The following is a 19,558-nucleotide window of genomic DNA, read 5'->3' on the forward strand; positions in this document are numbered from 1 at the left end:
AAATACGGATGGCACAAAGATAGTACCATCCGCGTGCTGTACGTGTTTTTCCACAAATCAATAGAATTATAGTGGCACTTTTCATTTATGATACTGGAAAAAAAACTGACATGTCTCTGTGAGATTGGAATGGATACATGGTGCGTGAAAGAACGCGGACATCTGAAAAGCACCACAGATTATAATGGGTATGTGTTCTATCCACAAATACTACACGTATGTGAAACATGGATGTCTGAATTAGACCTTATAGTGATTGCAATTGGGCTGCAATACAAGATTGTCTTAAGAGAAGCGTGGCGCTGTTTTCATAATAAAATTATTGACAGGATACAATTTAACCAGAAATAAATTGTCAGGATACATACTGTATATATATGGTCATTTTTTTCTATTCAGTAGTGTCTAAATTTCTACTGGTTTTCACGCAGATCACACTGATGATGATGACTCCGTATGTGAAGAAAAGACTGATATCCTAATTAGTCCTGGTGCCGGCTTAATAAAACCACTATTGCATAAAACGAAGGAACAGGAAGTCCAGGGTGCAAAGAGCAGAACCACAGGAATACTTTGGCGACCAAAGCCCAAAAAACAGATGACAGCAAGATCTTTGTATCAGCATGAAAAATCAAGGCAGCACTTTGACATAGTAGTAGAAGAAGAAAATGATTCTAATGTAGACAGCAATAATGATGTCCTGAAATAGTGAACAGGGTAAAGTGTTAAAAAAAACTACACTTATAAATATCAATCTAGTGATTGATTAAAATGAAAGAAATGGGATAAAGAAATAACTGTGAACTTAGTGTGTCTCTTTTATAAACTAAGGTATGCTCAGTAACTATATGTTAATTTCAAGTAAGGCCTGTTTCACACATCCGTTTGTCACCATCAGTCAAAATCCGCCGATTTGCAAAAAAAACTGATCCGCCATTTATCTTGGTGGATCCGTTTTTTTCCCCATTGACTTTCATTATCGGCGGATTTCGACTGAGGATCGTCCATTGCATCCGTATTTCTGCGGATCCGCCAAAATTTTGGCGTCCGCTGAGATCACCGAACGGACAACGCAGCGTTTTTTTGTTGTCCGGATCCTCTCTCTCTCCTCCACTCACCACAACATCGCCCGAGATCTCGCCTCATCGCCCGTGATCTCGCCTCATCGCTCGTGATCTCGTCTCCACTCACCGTGACATCGCCCGTGATCTCGCCTCCACTCACCGCGACATCGCCCGTGATCTCGCCTCCACTCAACGCGACATCGCCCGTGATCTCGCCTCCACTCACCGCGACATCGCCCGTGATCTCACCTCCCCTCACCGCGACATCGCCCGTGATCTCGCCTCCACTCACCGCGACATCGCCGAGATCTCGCCTCCTCTGCCCGCTACATCGCCGGTAGTCATTTTTTCTTTTCAGCCGCGGTTCCTTTAAAATTCCGAGATCGGCGGATCCTGGCGCACCAACGGTCCGGTGGCTCCCGTTGGTGTTTCATCGCCCACGGATCCGTTATCCGCCATTTAAGCGGCTGCCAACGCACAGGAAAAACGTATGTGTGAAACAGGCCTAACATGGAATAATAGTGAAAGTTGAAAATTAGGAATAGTTTTATTTTCACTTGTACAGTTAGGAAAAAAATATTTGTACAGTGACACAAGTTTTGGTATTTTAGCTGCTTACCAAAGCATATTTAAGATACAACTGTACAATCGGCTAAATAGTCCCTTGCATACATTTGGGCAAAATGCATATCTTTTTTGTCAGTGTATTGAAGAAAATAGTTAAACACGCTTTCCAATATAACTGGATTCTGCAAAAAGAAAAGTATCTGACGTCATAGTATAAATCAGCCCCATCAGTGCCCACAAATCAGAGAGATCCCGTCTAAAACTGTAGTGTGGTGGAATCAGTTGTAGCAAATTTATTAAAAGGTATAAGCTTCTTTGGCTGTCTTTGTGTTAACATCTATCAGCACATATGGTTTTCAACTATAGTGTACACCAGTTTCTTTTTAAATTTTCAACTTGTTACTATCTCCTCACTTTTAAAGTACAAAAATGGTGTGAACCAAAAATTTGAAACCTTTCAACACTATAAAAGTGTCTTAAAAAGAACCTATCTGCTTTTGCTCTTACTTATTTTTGCTACTTCCCTGAATAATCATGCACCAATCAGCAGAGCAGTGCATTTCTCCCCATTAGAATAGAGCAGCAGTGTGTATGCCCAACTTAATGCCTTCATACGTTCCCTTAGGGGCTGCCAAGAACTGTCTTCAACTTTTCCTTGCAGCCCTATAGAGAATGAATGAAGTGGCTATTGGGCGTCCAACCTGCCATGCTATTTTATAATGGGAATAAAAGTTCCCCATCAGGGATAAAAAAAATTCCCATTTTGCCAATTGATGTACAGCAGGTCCCAACAAGTTACCATCTATCCTGCTTGATGGGGGTTCAGCTCAGGTGATTGACTCGCCCATTGTAGAATATTCCACTTCTTTGCAGTATGTTTAGGGTCATTTCCATCTGCACTGTGAAGTGCCATCTAATCAACCTTTCTGCATTTGGTTGAATCTGAGGATAAAGTATCACCCTGTACACGTCAGAATTCATCCAGCTGCTTCTGTCTTCAGTCATCAATAAACACTAGACCAAGTGCCATTGGAATCCATGCATGCCCATGCCATTGCTGGGATGTGGACTGTCTTACCCTGTTTCTGCCCCTGAAGTCAACAGATGCACTGTGTGAATGTCATAGGGCAGTTTTATATGTGAAAGTAACGTGTGTCTAATGTAATGCAATGTAATGTATTGTGCTGATATACAGTATATAAGGTGTTAATGCATAATCTGTAAATAGCATAAGGATAAGCCCAGGACATCATAGAATAGGAAATACAACAGTTTAACATGTAGAAAATGTTTAATGTTAGAATGAGTCCAGTGGTAGGGGGCACTACTGTTGATAAAAAGGGGGACACATCCTGGTTAGAGAGAGTTCAATGTCAGCCAGTGAAGTGTTGAGTGGGTTCAAGTTCAGGTTCCACCATGTTTTACAGAGGATGTGGTGTTCTTTGGATAATGAGCCATTCCAAGCCATGTCCTCACTTTCTTCTTCCCATCATTCTGGTACAGGTTGATCTTAGCTTTATCTGTCCATAGACAGATTTCCAAAACTGGAGTGGCTTCTTTAGATTTTTGTGGCAAAGTCTAACCTGGTCTCTCTATTTTTAAAGCTGATCAATGGTTTGCACTTTGTGGTGAACCCTCTGTATTTGCTCTCATGAAGTCTTCTCTTAATGGTAGACTTAGATACTGAAACAACTACTTCCTGGAGAGTATTTTTCACTTGGGTGGATGTTGTTAAGGGGTTTTTCTTCACCATGGAAAGGATTCTGCGATCATCCACCACTGTTGCCTTCCACAGACTAACAGGCCTTTTGGAATTCCCAATCTCACCAGTGTGTTCTTTTTCTTTTCAGAATGTACCAAACTGTTGTTTTGGCCAATCCTAACATTTCTGCTCTCTCTCTATGATGGACTTCTTTTTTTCAGCCTAATAATTGTCTGTTTCACTTAAATTGAGATTTCATTTGACTGCATTTGACTACATGTAGTAGGTTCACAGCAAAAGCTTCCAAATGCAAATGCCACACCTGGAATCAGCTCTGAGTCCTTTTACCTGCTTAATTGATGATGGATTAATGAGGGAATAGCCCATGCAGTCCATTAAAGAGTTTTTGATATAATTGTCCAATTACTTTTGGTCCCTTTAAAAAGAGGCAGTCAAAAACTAAAAAGCTGTAATTCCTAAACCATTACACCAACTAAGATGTGAATTCCCTTAAATTAAAGCTGAGAGTCTGCACTTTATGCCTATATTGATACAGACTATGTACAGGTTTGGCAAAAATATTTTTTTTCAGTTGATGTACATCATACAATGTATTGCATTGTAAAAAAAAATGCATAGCTAAACATTTGTATAATATATAGAAAGGCAACCATGCACATTCGGGTAGTAAAAAGCTTGTTGTCGAGATAAACATAATTACACTAGTACGATTACTATTTACGGTAGAGAAAAAGTGAAATATACAGAGAAACGACACAATTGGTAGAAAAAAAAGGGATTATGAGAAATGCATTGGATCCTCATTTTGAACACAAATTGGCCAAATGGCATGAATTTTAGGAATGATTAGTCCACAGTATTCATTATGTAAAATAATGATTTATTTTTATAGACACACAAGTTCTTTGCTAATTTTAAATCGTCCGCTCCTTGTAATGGAATTAACTCTTTGACACTGGACTAGTTTAGTGGGAGAAACGCGTCAGAAATATTATTTAGAAATTAAGTTTTTGCATTTTACTAATAAGTGCATATGCTGCAACCCTCCTCTTTTTATGGACATTTTTGCTGTACAATTCAGAAGATTACACTGAACATTTCCCATAACAGTAAAGTGAATGTAGCTTTAATTACTCGTCGTGATCCCACAAGCCACTTGTTTGTTCTATTTTTCTGCAATGCCATTGCTCATTAACTAAAACTCATACAGGTTTTTCTTGATATCTTACAACAATGGAATATTTTGCTGCAGTAGAAGCTGTGGTCACAACTGGAGAGAAGTAAGTTTGGGAGCAGTCTCTGTAGGAACCCTGTCATTTTGCTTTGTGAACAGGAAATACTAGAAATGCAAATAAAATAAAAACATAATAAGCATTAAATATTTCTCTTAGTTTCAGTGTTGTAGAACGTCAATGCAATCTCTAATAAAGAAAGGACTGTGAAGGCTTCTATTTGGTTAACAAGCCTACTAAGATAAGTACAAGGCACGTAAATAAATCCCTGAAACTTTGATAGGAAATATTTAATGATACACTGCAATTGCTTATTAACTGAAACTCAAACAGGTTTTTCTTGATAATGTACAACACTGGACTATTCCAGATTCTCAACCTTAGCAGTAAAACAAATATCAGTAATATTATGTGTATTAATGCATTTATAGGGCCAACCAAACATGTAATTGTGTCCCACAAGTACATACAAAGTATGCCTTATGAAAATAAATAGTATAGACAGAACCGTTGGCACAACCCTGTAGAAGTGATGCACAAGTAGGATCTCAATCCGTGAACTTCAATATATAAACTTGGCACACACAAGTGGATTTCAATGCAAAAGGTAACATAGTAACATAGTAACATAGTTTTGAAGGCTGAAGGAAGACCTTTTGTCCATCTAGTTCAGCCTATTTTTAGTGTAGCTGTTCTGCATTGTTGATCCTGGGGAAGGCAAAAAAAACCCTCAGAGTAGAAGCCAATTTTCTCCATAGGGAAAAAAAATCCTTCCCCTAAGCTGGGTCAACCATCTACCTATAATATTACATTATTCGTAACCTTCTATACTGTTACTCACAAGAAAAGCATCCATTCCTTTCTTAAATTCATTCAGTGAGTTGGCCATCACCACTTCCTCAGGAAGAGAATTCCAGAGCCTCACTGCTCTTACTGTGAAGAACCCTCTTCTATGCTGGTGCAGAAATTGTCTTTCCTCCAAACGAAGAAAATGCCCCCTTGTTCTTGTCACAGTCCTTGGTGCAAACAGTTCATTGGATAGATCTCTGTATTGCCCTCTGATATACTTGTACATATATATTAAGTCTCCCCTAAAGGGCATGTCACACTAAGAGATATCGCTAGCAATATCGCTATAACTAGTGACGTTATAGCGATATTGCTAGCGATATCTCTGTGTCTGATACTTACCTACGACCGGCTCCCCCGCTGGTTATCGCTGATCGCGCGAGAACGTCCAGGACTGTTTCTCGTCGTCAGCTTCCTGCGGCGCTTCCTGCTGTGACGACGAGCGACGCGTGGAGCCGGGCGGGAGGACGCAGGATCGCCTCGTCTGACAGGTAAGTAGCGATCCCCGTCCCCAGCGATGTCGCTAGTGAGATCTGCCTGTGTGGCAGCTCACTAGCGACCACTTAGCGATGCACCAGCGATCCTGACCGCGTCATATCGCTGGTCGGGATCGCTGGTACATCGCTAAGTGTGACAGCACCTTTAGTCTTCTCTTTTCTAGAGTAAATAGATCTACTTTTGATAACCTATCTGGGTATTGTAGTGAACCAACTCCATTTATCATTTTAGTAGCCCGCCTTTGAACCCTTTCAAGTTCAGTAATGTCTTTCTTGAGCACCGGCGTCCAAAATCGCACACAATACTCCAAGTGTGGTCTGACGAGTGATTTGTACAGAGGGAGAATTATGTTTTCATCTCGTGTCCCCAGACCTCTTCTAATGCATCCCATGACCCTATTTGCTTTGGCGGCAGCTGCCTGACACTGGGCACTCCAATTTAGCTTCTTATTGACTAAGATGCCTAAGTTTTTTTCCATGTCTGATTTCCCCAGCAGTTTCCCATTTAGTAAGTAATTGTAGTGTGGCGCCCCTGAGTGTTATGAATGAGTCACCGTAGGAGGCAAAAACAGAAATGCTAGCTAAGTCCAGAAAACCAGAGAAGTTGGCAGCTATCGGATTGCAGACCCCTGAACCTATCAACAACAACTAGCAGTAGCCGTGGGGGGTTCCTACGATGCCCTAGACCCCTTCGATCACAGCCGGAGAACTGCCTTGCCTAAAGACAGAAAGGGAAATCTAAACTGCCCCAGAGCAGACCCCAAAGCAATAGGCAGCCCCAACATATAATGACGGTGAAGCAAGAAGAAAACACACTAACACAGATGGAAAGATAGGCTGAGCAAATGATGGGGCCCAAGCTAACTAGATAGGACAGGATAGGAAAGCTGCTGTCTGCAATCCGCGAAAAACCCTATAAAAATAAGCGCCAACAGACTGACAGGGAAAAGGGCCCTGAAGACGCTAGGCTTCAAAAAGACTATGTCAGTACTCAGGTAATTTGACATAAGTATAAGAAATAAAGTATATACACAATGTATAGATAATCTGGGTACAAGATATAGAACAGATAATGCCAAGAGACATTGACCACATTATAGCATAGAGCATATTGTAAAATCCAAGCAATGACAGAGATCAAGATTATATGTAAAGAGAGAGGCACATACCCCTATGTTGTACTGTGAGCTCTTAGTGATTGGGCATACAAGGCCTAAGGGAAAGATTGGTCAAATATGGTAAATAAGGTAAACCGTGGTCAGTGTTAGTGATTGAATAAAAATATAGATAACATACCAGTAGAAAAAGAGGAGGCACTTGAGGCAGTCTCTCTGTAGAGAATAATAGTACCATTATACCAGGAGGTAACTATAAAAGGTGGCGCAAAATAATAATACCCACTGGTCTGAAAAGGGAAGGTGCCCGTTCTATCTTACCATTACCATGTGAGCATTCTGTGTACCAGCTGGGATGCTGTATCCACCATGAGTCCTGGGCGCTGGACAGTGAGAGAGCGGCAGTGTTTATATCTGTAACCAAGATGGCGGCTGAGCGGATGTGAGTCACCGGAAATGATTTGGCGTACGCTCCAGCATTGCCATTATGCATTCCACAGGCAGGAGGAGGGTGGGAAAAGGGGGCGTGAACATTCCACGCTTGTCATGGTGCGTTCCTATAGTACAATGAATGGGCCAATTTGTATAGGAGTGCGATATGGTGAATCTGATAACACAAGTTTTAACACGGCGTGGATGCAGACAGTGCCAAGGTGTCAAAGTGAGGATAGTGGATTTCTGTGCTCAGGAAGTGGTGATTCACAGATTTCAATGCTGTTGATTCTGTAATAGAGATAAGTACAATTAGTATCATGAAGAAAGTAAAAAGTACAGCATGGTAAATCACAAACCAGATGATAACAGAATTACATTAGATTCATGATAAAAGGAATGACTGGACATCATATTCGTTATTTAACCCTTTTGGTGCCAGAGTATTAAGCTCATGAATCCAGTATGCCTCTCTTCTTTTAAGCAAATTGATACAGTTACCACCCCTGTGTGGAAGTTGGACTTGCTCTACAACTTGAAATTTTTGAGAAAGAACAAGTTATTGTTCGAAATGCGTAATCGACTACTTGTTACTCATGTGAACACAATATTTTTTGCTCTGTTTTGGACTTGTTTTTAACAATAAATTGGACTTGAATTTGCAAAGCTGGACCTTTTTTCTTTTTCCACTAATAAACTGGGGATGTGAGAATTAGCAAGCATGCTGGGAACAGACTAGCCACATTGCTCAGGCATCTCACATCATGTGGAGGTGCCTAAAATAATAATCTTTCTGAATGTCTTTTGCAGTGAAGCAGGGGTTGTGATTTGATTCTCTAGCAATCCTTCAAGCAGCTCTAATTGAAATTTTGCTTGGTATCCCAGAACTTATTATGACCTCCACTGTTCCTGTTAACTGCCAATTCTTAATTATATTTCAAACTGAGGAAAGGGCAACTTGAAAACGCTTTGCTATCTTCTTAGCCTTCCTCTGCTTTGTTGGCCTCCACCATTTTCATTTTCAAAGTGTTGTGCAGCTGCTTAGAAAAACCCATGGCTGCTGTTTTTTTGGCGCAAGGTTAGAGGAGGCTGGGTTTTTATAAAGCTGGGAAATTTGCATTATCTGGCCTTTCCGAACGATGATGGTGAACAAGCCATTACCCTAACAGGCTAATTAAGGTCTGAAACCTTCGTCAAAGTTATCTGAGCACACAAATCTCCTAGGGTGCCCGCCAAACATTGGCCCCTTTTCCTTTTTGTAATTTTTAAAATGTAGAAAATGACAATATATATATATATATATTTTCCTAAAATACAAAGGAAATGTGTCATCTTTACCTTTATGCCTTTTAGAGATAATTTCATCTTCAACTTGCTTAACTGTTCACAATAACACTAATTTTGACTAGGGGTGCCCAAATGTTTACATGACACTGTAACTACATCACAAGGCATAACATTTTATTGATTTGAGAAGCACAATGACAGCTGTATATGTGTTATGTTTGTAGTGGTGTATGCTGCATTATTCTATTATCTGATACATGTTGCCCAAACCATGGGCAGCATGAACCAAAGGGAAGGAGAAAAAGTGGTAATAATCAGCTCACCTTCCAGAGAGGACAATAGAGAAATCCACTTATATTCATATAGGAACGCTGGTAGACCTAGTTTGGTCAGGGTGTGAAGCAAGGAGTGTAGAAACACAGCAGGCTGGTATCCAGGTTAGAAAAAGATAAAGGGTCCATGAGGAATGGGCTCCAGTACCAATGAGAAAAAGTTAAAACATAAATTTTACTGTTCATTTAAAAATATGGTGAGAAAATGCAAAAAAAAAAAAAAGATAAAAAAGGATCAAGGATGTCTTAGCTTACGGGTTTCGGACTAGCAACTCTAATTCATTGATGTTTCAATCTGTGAATAAGGGTTGCTAACCCAAAACTCGTGAACTTATGGATGCTTAATATTTTTTTTCTTTTTTTTTTACTTTTTCTCACCATATTTTTAACTGTACAGTAAAAGTTAACATTTTATTATTTGTGTTGGAGCCCAGTCCTCATGGAGCATTCTTTCAGCATGAATTAAACATTGCAGTTTTGGAAAAAACTTACTTATGGAGAGACCTGTCTGTCAAAATGTTTCTATTTGTATGTATTGGGACAGACTTGTCAGCCTAGGAGAGCAAAGCATGATTAAGGGACCTTTATAGGACTAGTGATCCAGATGCATAGTCCCCAGTCGGCTTTTCTGAATACCTTTTCTCTGAAACTCGGAAACCAGTGTTCTGAAATAACACAGCAAACTCTGATTTATGCTGCCTGGACCATCAATCTCTTTACTACAATTTAATACAAACCCAGAAGGTTACCACATTCACTTCCGAGAGAGAACAATGCTAAAGACATATTTCATAGAGACTTTAATTTTCTTTGGAAACTTTCCAATTTTGTGCATATAAGAAAGGCTTTTACTGCCATCTTGTGCTGACTACAGAGATGGCATGTATCAATGTAGAGCTAACAGATAATGAGGGCTAGATTGAATGCAGGACAGACAGCTGATAGACATGAAGAGGGCGAACTTGTTACATTAGCACCTATAGGCATTAGAAGAAATGCTGAAATACAGATATGTACTTCTTCCTCAATTGTAACGCGGTAAAAACCTGCTTCCTAATCAAAATTTGCAAAATGGCAATGAGGGAAATGCCTAGTAAGGAAGCATCAGTGTCTTGTTTGAAGGCTATTAAATTACACTGGCACTTTTTGAAATCCTACACAAATATAGGTGGAACGTTACAAGTCTCGGAAGAGACTCTAGCATCATTCTGTCTGCAACATTCAATATTTCACATTATTTCATGAATATAGGAAAGTGACGGAACACCACCACCGTGCATGCTGCCTTTATTTTTCTGTAACCGCGCTGCAGTGAAGCTCCACCTTTGAGGAATTGAATATCTAGGGTATTTCATTATGGCTCTCTTCTACCTCTGGGTCACTAGGGGGGTGGCAGTCATGTAGATCAAAGTAATGCTCAAAGAAAGGCTCATAAACAGTTCTCTATGATTAACATTTATTCATAGAAAAGGGGGACACCTCTGTGAGAGCATGGCAAACTGCAAATATCAAAATGCTTTAAAAAAATAGATGGAAATAAATTTATGGCAGTTCTCAAGGTGTAGCCAAAAACCTGCTTATTGCAATGGAGGTATAGCCACAGCGATTAAAATAGCCTTCAGTCATAAATGTGCAAATTACTAAGGATTGATACTGCACTCACTGACAAAACAGATTAAATTTTGATTCCATATGTAGCATTAAAATACAGGCAAAATGGCAATAGCAGCATTTTTTCCTCTCAGCCTAAAACTGCTGCCGTATCGCGTCTCACGTAACGCTTCTTCGAGTTGCTCATGAGACTACACAACAAAAATGACTTACATACACATAACACAAAATTACATTATTGGGAAAAAATTATATATATACATACAAACATAAATTTACAACAAATATTTTAAAACAAAAAACTTGTGTTAAGACCATATAGAATTATTGGAGTCATTAAGTCCCTTAAGACTTAGTGCCTCCATTCGCATTTTCAATGCTGCTTCTTTCTGCAGCAATATTTCATGACTCCTTGACCCTCCTAAGTCCCACATTAACTACTTCAGCCCCGAAGCCTGATTTCAATTTCATTACTAGGCCAAATTTTACAATTCTGACCAGTGTAACTTTGTGTGGTAATAACTCTGGAACGCTTCCACATATCCCGGTGATTCTGAGAGTTTTTTCACGACATATTGTACTTCATGATAGTGGTAAAATTTTGTCGATATGATTTGTGTTTATTTTGCAATTTTTAAATTTCTTATCTTTATGCCCTTAAAGTAGAGAGTTATGTCGTATAAGATAGTTCATAAGGTTTAGGAAGTTATAAGGGTTAAGAGTTGACCAGCGAGTTCTCATTTTTCAATAAAATTTACAAAACCAATTTTTTAAGGGACCACATCACATTTGAAGTCACTTTCAGGGGTCAATAAGACAGAAAATACAAAAAAGTAACTTACAGTAATTCTAAAAACTACACCCCTCAAGGTGCTCAAATCCACATTCAAGAAGTTTATTAACACTTCAGGTGCTTCACAGGAATTTTCAGAATGTGGAAGGAAAAAATTAACATGTAACTTTTTTTCACAAAAATGTTACCTTAGACCCACATTTTTTATTGTCACAAGGGTAACAGAAAAAAATGGACCCAAACTTCTGTTGTGCAATTTCTCTTGAGCATGCAGATACCCAATATGTGGGGGAAAACCAATGTTTTGACGCATGACAAGCCTCGGAAGGGAAGGAGTGCCATTTGACTTTTTGAATGCAAAATTTGCTGTAATAATTAGTGAATACAATATCGTGTTTTTGGCGTGCCCCTGATGTGCCTAAACAGTGGAAACAACTCACAAGTGACACCATTTTAGAAACTAGACCCCTCAGGGAACTTATGGTGCTTCACAGAAGTTTATAACATTGAACTGAAAAATTAAAAAAAATTCACATTTTTCCCACCAAAATGTTTTTAGCATCAAATTTTGCATTTTCACAAGGGTTGCAGGAGAAATTGCACCATACAATTTGTTGTGCAATTTCTCCTGAGTACATTGATACCCACTATTTGGAGGAAAACTACTGTTTGGACATGCAGCAGGGTTTGGAAGGGAAGAATGGGCCATTTGACTTTTTGAATGCAAAATTCACTATAATGATTAGCAGATGCCATGTCACGTTTGGAGTGCACCTGATGTATCTAAACAGTGTAAACACCTCAAAAGTGACATTTTTAGAAACTAGACTCCCAGGGAACTTATCTGCTTCACAGAAGTTTATAATGTAGAGCCCTGAAAATGCAAAAATCTAATTTTTCTCACAAACATGTTGTTTTAGCCCCACATTTTTTATTTTCACAAGGTAACAGGAGAAAATTGAATCCAAAATTTATTGTTCAATTTGTTCTGAGTACGCATATACCCCATATGTCGAAGTAAACTATTGTTGGGTGCACGACATGGCACCCAACAATAGTTGGGAAAAGAAGGAGTGACATTTTGGAATGCAAACTTTGATGGAATGGTCTGCCGATGTCATGTTGCGTTTGGAGTGCCCCTGATGTTCTTTAAAGGGAATCTGTCACCTCATTTTTGGCATATGAGATGCAGCCATCACCATCAGGGGCTTATCTACTGCATTCTGTAATAAGTGGCCTTAGAGGCACGGCTTGCTGTAACACTAAGTGATGCCATGGGTTAGTAAGTTATCCTGTATTTTACATTAGGACAATGCGGTATCAGCCACAATGACCCCTGCTCCCAAAAGGACCGGCAAGTCCTCTGGGAAAACCAGGAGATGCGCCATTTGTAATTTCAAGTTACCAGAGGCATGGGCTAAACAGCTATGTGAAGGATACAACCTTATGGTCATCAAAGATGAGCAGGCTTCCTTTTTAATGGATATGCGCACCATGGTCAGAGAGGTCGTCCAGGCTTCCATCTTAGGCCTCATACCAATCCAGTCACCTCAACAAGGTCCCCATCCCAAAAGACCGAGGTGGGAGATGGAACAATCCTCAGATTACGAGGCTCAGTCCATTACCTAGGAACCGCCGGAAGTGGGCAAGAGGTACCTTTTTTCTTCAGATGTCACAGATGAGCTACTGCGGGCTGTAAGGAATACGATAGCAACAAAAATCCCAAATGCATATTTATAAGCCAGGGTGGTGGTAAGTAGGGATATCTATCCCCAGACTAACTACATCAACTCCAGTAAGATAGAAACACAAATGAGAAAAAGGAGCAAATCATGGTATCTAATAAAATCACCAGTCAATTTTATTATTCAATATATAAAAGTAAAAATACATAACATTATGACAAAAAAGTGCCAATCCAATGCAGAAGAAATAACCCTCAACCCACTCCCCCCTCACAAGATGAAAACCTCCTAAGGCAAACCCCATGTATCAACACATATGTCCAGTGACTCAAAGGGGGTAGTGAGAAGCTCCAAACCAGCTAATAAGGGACAGTGTAAACACTAACATATGACCATGAGCATTCCTAACAGGAGACTCAAGACAGGGAGCCCCATTAAAAAGCCAATTACTAAAGAGAGCTTACCAGCAGATGGATGGGGAGGAGAGGGGCTGGCAGTGTACCCCCAATGCGCGTTTCACGGCAACAAAAAGCCGCTTTCTCAAGGGGATGTGACAAAAGGCTCCAACAGGACTTTCAAATAACCCGGCGAACCCATAATGTGCACGCACCAGGAGAATAGTCCTGTGAAAATAATTCAGGAGCTATTTATGAATAGCTAGTTTTTGTTCACTCTGCCACCCAAAAAATATAAAAAGTGTTCAAAAACATGTTATGCAGTCCAAAACTGCACCAATAAAACATCAACTCATCCCACAAAAAAACCCACACACAGCTCTTTCAGCAGAAAAACAGAAGAGAGTTATAGCTTTCAGAATTTGGTGACGTAAAAACAAATACATTTTGGTAAATCAGTGTTTTTAGTGTGCAAAATAGCAGATTATCCGTCATCCGTCAATAGAAAAATATAGGTTCAAGGTTACAAGTAGGTCAAAGATGTTGGAAAAGCAACATGGCTCCCAAAAACCAATCCAGCATGTCCTTTTTACTGATAATGTAACATATATGGCATTGAACACATATGGCATACTGTACATATGACATATGACATTGAACACATATGACATACTGCCTGAGCAGTTTTCAGCTGATTGTGGGAGTATCGGACCTTCATTGCTCTCCTATTAAGAAAAGTAGTCCTGGACAACCCACTTATTATTTATGGCGCATATTTCTACAGAAGCACAAACTGGGTGCTATGTGTTTGGCACAAAAATGGCATATATGCAACAATCTCTGCAATACCCATTAGGCATTTGTAATCTGACAACTCTATAAGCTAGCAATGTGTTCTGTTTTGACCAAAGAAGATTTTAGTTACATTTTGTAATGAATCATGATGGTCTAGCACCGAAAAAAAAAATATGGCACCAGAGAATGAAAAAAGCAAAAAAAAGAAAAACATTTACTTGGGGAGCTGATTTACAAACCCACTGTGCTGTAAATTAGGATGCTCAGTTGAGCCAATCCACTTAAGAGCTGATTACAACCAGTAAACAGAGACTAATGTTATATCATGAAAAAGGTGTTAAAAATAAATAAACAGCTACAAAAAAAAATAGAACATTGTTTAACTTTTACAAACTTCCATCTAATGGATGAATTAAGCAAACAGTATGTGACATTCATTTTAATTGTAGCACAAATCCCCATGTAAAAGATCCTTTATGTGCCTGTAAGTAAGGCTTGTTTCACACATCAGTTTTTTCTGTCAGTTGTAATCCGCCAAAATGGCGGAAAACGGATCTGCCTGTGTACGGACATCAATGTGTGGCACCGGACCGTTTCTTTTTACGGATCCGGCGAAGGAAAAAATTTAAAGGAACCGCTGTCTGGGGAGGAGAGGGAGAGGGAGAGAGAGAGAGGGAGAGAGAGAGAGAAAGAGAGAGATTTTTCCGCCACCTGAATAGAGTATAGGGTTTAATTTGCGGCCGAGGCAAGTCCTCCGGGCATGCGCAATGTAAAATGAGGATCCGGCTGCCCGAAAAAAACGTTGCTTTGTCCATCCAGGCATGTCGGCGGACGCCAAAATTTTGGCGGATCTGCAAAAAAACGGATCCAACGGATGGCCATCCGTCAAGATCCGCCGGTAATGCAACTCAATGGGAAAAAAAACGGATCCGCCAAGCAAAATGGCGGATACGTTTTTTTTTGCAAAACGGTGGATTTTGACTGATGGTAAAATACGGATGTGTGAAACAGGCCTAAGACAACAAACATTACTAAATAAAATAATATGATTCATTTTAAATACATCAAAAATCAATCCATGCATGCATATTACATTTAGTACATGACTGGCACGGTGCTCGGGAGTTCCTAGCCACTTGTGGGCTATTATTGTCTCATTACTCATATTCCAGTTTTATCATCTACTTGGAAAGTTATGTCTATATGTGATCATATTTCACATGAAGAAAAAGACGTGCTGACCTTTTACCTTTCCACAAGCAAAGAGGAAGTATTTATTTTACTTTCCAACTACAATAGAAAAAAAAACAGTTCAAAGAGGTTGTCTGAACACACGGTACCAATGACCTATGTGCAGAAAAGGTCATCAATAGCAGATCAGAGGGGTCTTACACTCCACCCATCATTTGTTATTTCCTCCTGTAATGGGGGAATGGGGGCAGGGTGTCAGTCATCGCGAGGGACTTTAACTCTTCCACACCCTGACGCTCCACTACTGTAAAATCAGAATGTCCATTTTGTAATGTACTGTGTGTGCGGTGCTTCATCCACCTGTGGGCCAGCGTTCTCCTCCGAGTGCACGGCTCCTTTTCTTCTCACGCACACACAAACATTGTCAGAGTCTCTATTAATTTTCTGCAAAACTTTACTTAATTTGTTCCCAGGCACAGCAGTTACAGTCCAGTATTTTCCACATGACACAGAAACCTCCTTCTCTAGACTCTCCCTAATACTGTCTTCTGGCATAAGATCTGGTTCCCAGGTACCCAGTACCACAGCTAACTGAGATGACGGTCCCGCTTCTTCCAGGGGCTCCCCATTCCTCTTCTATTCAGGAACATCTCGGGAATTATCCAAAAGCCTCGCCATTTGTTCCCTCAGGCTGCCCAGTCCCACTTGTTTCCTGTCGACAGTATCCATCTTTTCTGTAACCAAAGCCTTCTCTTCACTGTGTCTCCCCCTCTGGCACTGCTTCTGTTCACCTCACTCTTTACCTCACAACTCATCACCACTCTTTCTAGAACAATCCAGTTACCTCAGAACTAACTCCTCCTACTAACTAGCTTCCTATTGGGTTAAACATTTAACTAATACTACTCTGGCTAAAACCAGTTAACTATCTTATCTTACATCTAAATCTACATCTCTGCCTCTGTAGTGCCCCCACTGCACTATACTTCACATAACCTCAGACTATGCTAAACATTAGGCCTAACTAACATTAGGCCTACAACTGTTATGCCTAACAGTTGTTAACTGCCCCTACCATCCTGTCTGGCCTAAGCTTTTACTAGTGGTTCAGCTGCTCAATCCTTGTTCACATTCACGTCACTTGGCAAGTGAAAAGGTTTTAAATACTAGAGTAGGGACTGTCCCACAAGGGTTGCCGTGATGTGGCGGGATGGCTTGTACATTATTTTGATTAAAATTATGTTTACTAAATACCCTTATTATCATTATTACCTTTATGCATTATTTTCAGTTTATTTTTTACTTTTTAGTTCAGGATATTTGTGTTTTTTGCTTTTTGTTTTCTCTGATTAATGGTCATGTGTTAATATGCACTTACATTGTGCATACACATTAACTTACTTTCTCAGTTCAGATTCGTTATTTATTCATTTCTTTGTGCATTCAGTGCATATATGCGTGTGACCGCCCTCTTTCTGAGCTGGGAAAACCATCCTGTCTGGCCTAAGCTTTTACTAGTGGTTCAGCTGCTCGATCCTTGTTCACATTCACGTCACTTGGCAAGTGAAAAGGTTTTAAATACTAGAGTAGGGACTGTCCCACAAGGGTTGCCGTGACGAGGCGGGATGGCTTGTACATTATTTTGATCAAAATTATGTTTACTAAATACCCTTATTATTATTATTACCTTTATGCATTATTTGCAGTTTACTTTTTACTTTTTAGTTCAGGATATTTGTGTTTTTTGCTTTTTGTTTTCTCTGATTAATGGTCATGTGCTAATATGCACTTACATTGTGCATACACATTAACTTACTTTCTCAGTTCAGATTAGTTATTTATTCATTTCTTTGTGCATTCAGTGCATATATGGGTGTGACCGCCCTCTTTCTGAGCTGGGAAAACCATCCTCTCTGGCCTAAGCTTTTACTAGTGGTTCAGCTGCTCGATCCTTGTTCACATTCACGTCACTTGGCAAGGGAAAAGGTTTTAAATACTAGAGTAGGGACTGTCCCACAAGGGTTGCCGTGACGTGGCGGGATGGCTTGTACGTTATTTTGATCAAAATTATGTTTACTAAATACCCTTATTATTATTATTATTATTATTACCTTTATGCATTATTTGCAGTTTATTTTTTACTTTTTAGTTCAGGATATTTGTGTTTTTTGCTTTTTGTTTTAACTGTTAGGCCTAACAGTTGTTAACTGCCCCTAACTTAGTCCCTAACACAATACAGGTATATAAACATTACATCACATGTAAGCATATGCTATAAATGACATATACACATAAGCATATTAGTAAAACATCCACAGCATACCTGGTTTGATCCAGCAGATATGCATCGAGGTGCAGGGGCGAAATCAGCCACCTGCACACCCCTTGCATACCTTCCTTCTAAAACCATGGTCGTCCCTGACCATGCAGTACCGGTAAACGCATCAGCAATATAAACATTAGAATAAATACAAGAATATGGAAAGACATATTACTAAAACATTAATAACATTGACAACTATTATACATTATATCAGGAACCTTGCTCCAGTACACCACGTTTGACCCTATTACAGGTCTGGACTGGGATCGATCCCATTAACTTGGGACTCTAGAGCAAACAGTTCAGTCCACACCAGATCACCATCACGTGAGCACAGTCCCTGTATAACCCGGCTCAATCCTCAGATTCTAAAGACAAGGACACGGGTCAAACTGACCTCGGTCACTCTCCTGACGGGACAAGGACAGACAGTTCTCCAGAGGAGCTAGCTTCCTAATGGGTTAAACATTTAACTATTATTACTCTGGCTAAAACCAGCTAACTATCTTATCTTACATCTAAATCGACATCCCTGCCTCTGTAGTGCCCCCACAGCACTATACTTCACATAACCTCATACTATGCTTAACATTAGGCCTAACTATGTAGTTAACTGTAAAAAAAGAAAAAAAAAATTGGGCAATGCGCCCCAGCCAGCTCACCAGCAAGCCATGGAGCTCGGAACCCCGTCCAGACAAGACATGCAGCATCCAAGAAAATGAAGAATATATGATCCAGCTTCTTAAAATTGCAAATTCTTTATTGATCCATAAAATAGATGAATTCACCAAATTCCTCAATAGTGAGAGTGCACATGCAGCATACAGCGACGTGTTTTGTTCTCAAGGAAATTTTTCACAGCTTTTTAAGGAGCTGGATCATATAATCTTCATTTTCTTGGATGTTGTTAACTGTCCCTACCTTAGTCTCTAACACAATACAGGTATATAAACATTACATCTCATGTAAGCGTATACTATAAATGACATATAAACATAAGCAGGGGCGGACACAGACTGTAGTGGGCCCCTGTGCAAGAAATTTTTTGGGGCCCCCTCCCGCCCTTCATAGCGCAACAAAGTTATTTGTTGTTATCCAATATTGAGGCTATGCAGGGCTGGATATAATATCTGAAGGGTGCTGCTGGGCTGTATTTATTATTTGCCAGTTGCAGCCTCCAAATTATATATACAGGCCAGCACAGCCTCCAAATAACATATATAGCCCACTAGCCCAGCATTGCCTCTAGTTGTTAATATATACAGCCAAGCACAGCCTCCAAATAAAATATGGTATACAGCCCAGCATAGCCTTCAGTTAATATATACAGCCCAGCACAGCATCCAAATAACATATACAGCACAGCATAGCCTCCAGTTAATATATACAGTCCAGCAACAGCCTTCAGGTAATATATACAGCACCCAGCACAGACTCCAGGTAATATATACAGCCCAGCACAGCCTCCAGTTAATATATACAGCCCAGCACAGCCTTCAGGTAATATATACAGCCCACCACAGCCTCCAGGTGATATATACAGCCCAGCACAGCCTCCAGTTATTATATACAGCCCAGCACAGCCTTCAGGTAATATATACAGCCCACCACAGCCTCCAGGTAATATATACAGCCCAGCATAGCCTCTAAATAACATATAAAGCCCA

The 19,558-nt window shown here is 39.9% G+C and overlaps 1 protein-coding gene across 1 annotated transcript in view; it reads left to right on the forward strand.

The window, feature by feature from the left end:
• Nucleotides 1–1,945, forward strand: part of SLC9A4 (solute carrier family 9 member A4) — a 105,317-nt gene extending 103,372 nt beyond the window's left edge. The window contains exon 12 of the mRNA XM_073550648.1: nt 432–1,945. Within this exon, the coding sequence (XP_073406749.1) occupies nt 432–709 (278 nt within the window). The 3' untranslated portion in view covers nt 710–1,945. The remainder of the gene's footprint in view (nt 1–431) is intronic.
• The last annotated feature ends 17,613 nt before the right edge of the window (nt 1,946–19,558 follow it).

This window comes from Dendrobates tinctorius, unplaced genomic scaffold (genome assembly GCF_039654945.1).
Source record: "Dendrobates tinctorius isolate UK_male_01 unplaced genomic scaffold, ASM3965494v1 ptg000166l, whole genome shotgun sequence".
Classification (NCBI taxonomy): domain Eukaryota; kingdom Metazoa; phylum Chordata; class Amphibia; order Anura; family Dendrobatidae; genus Dendrobates; species Dendrobates tinctorius.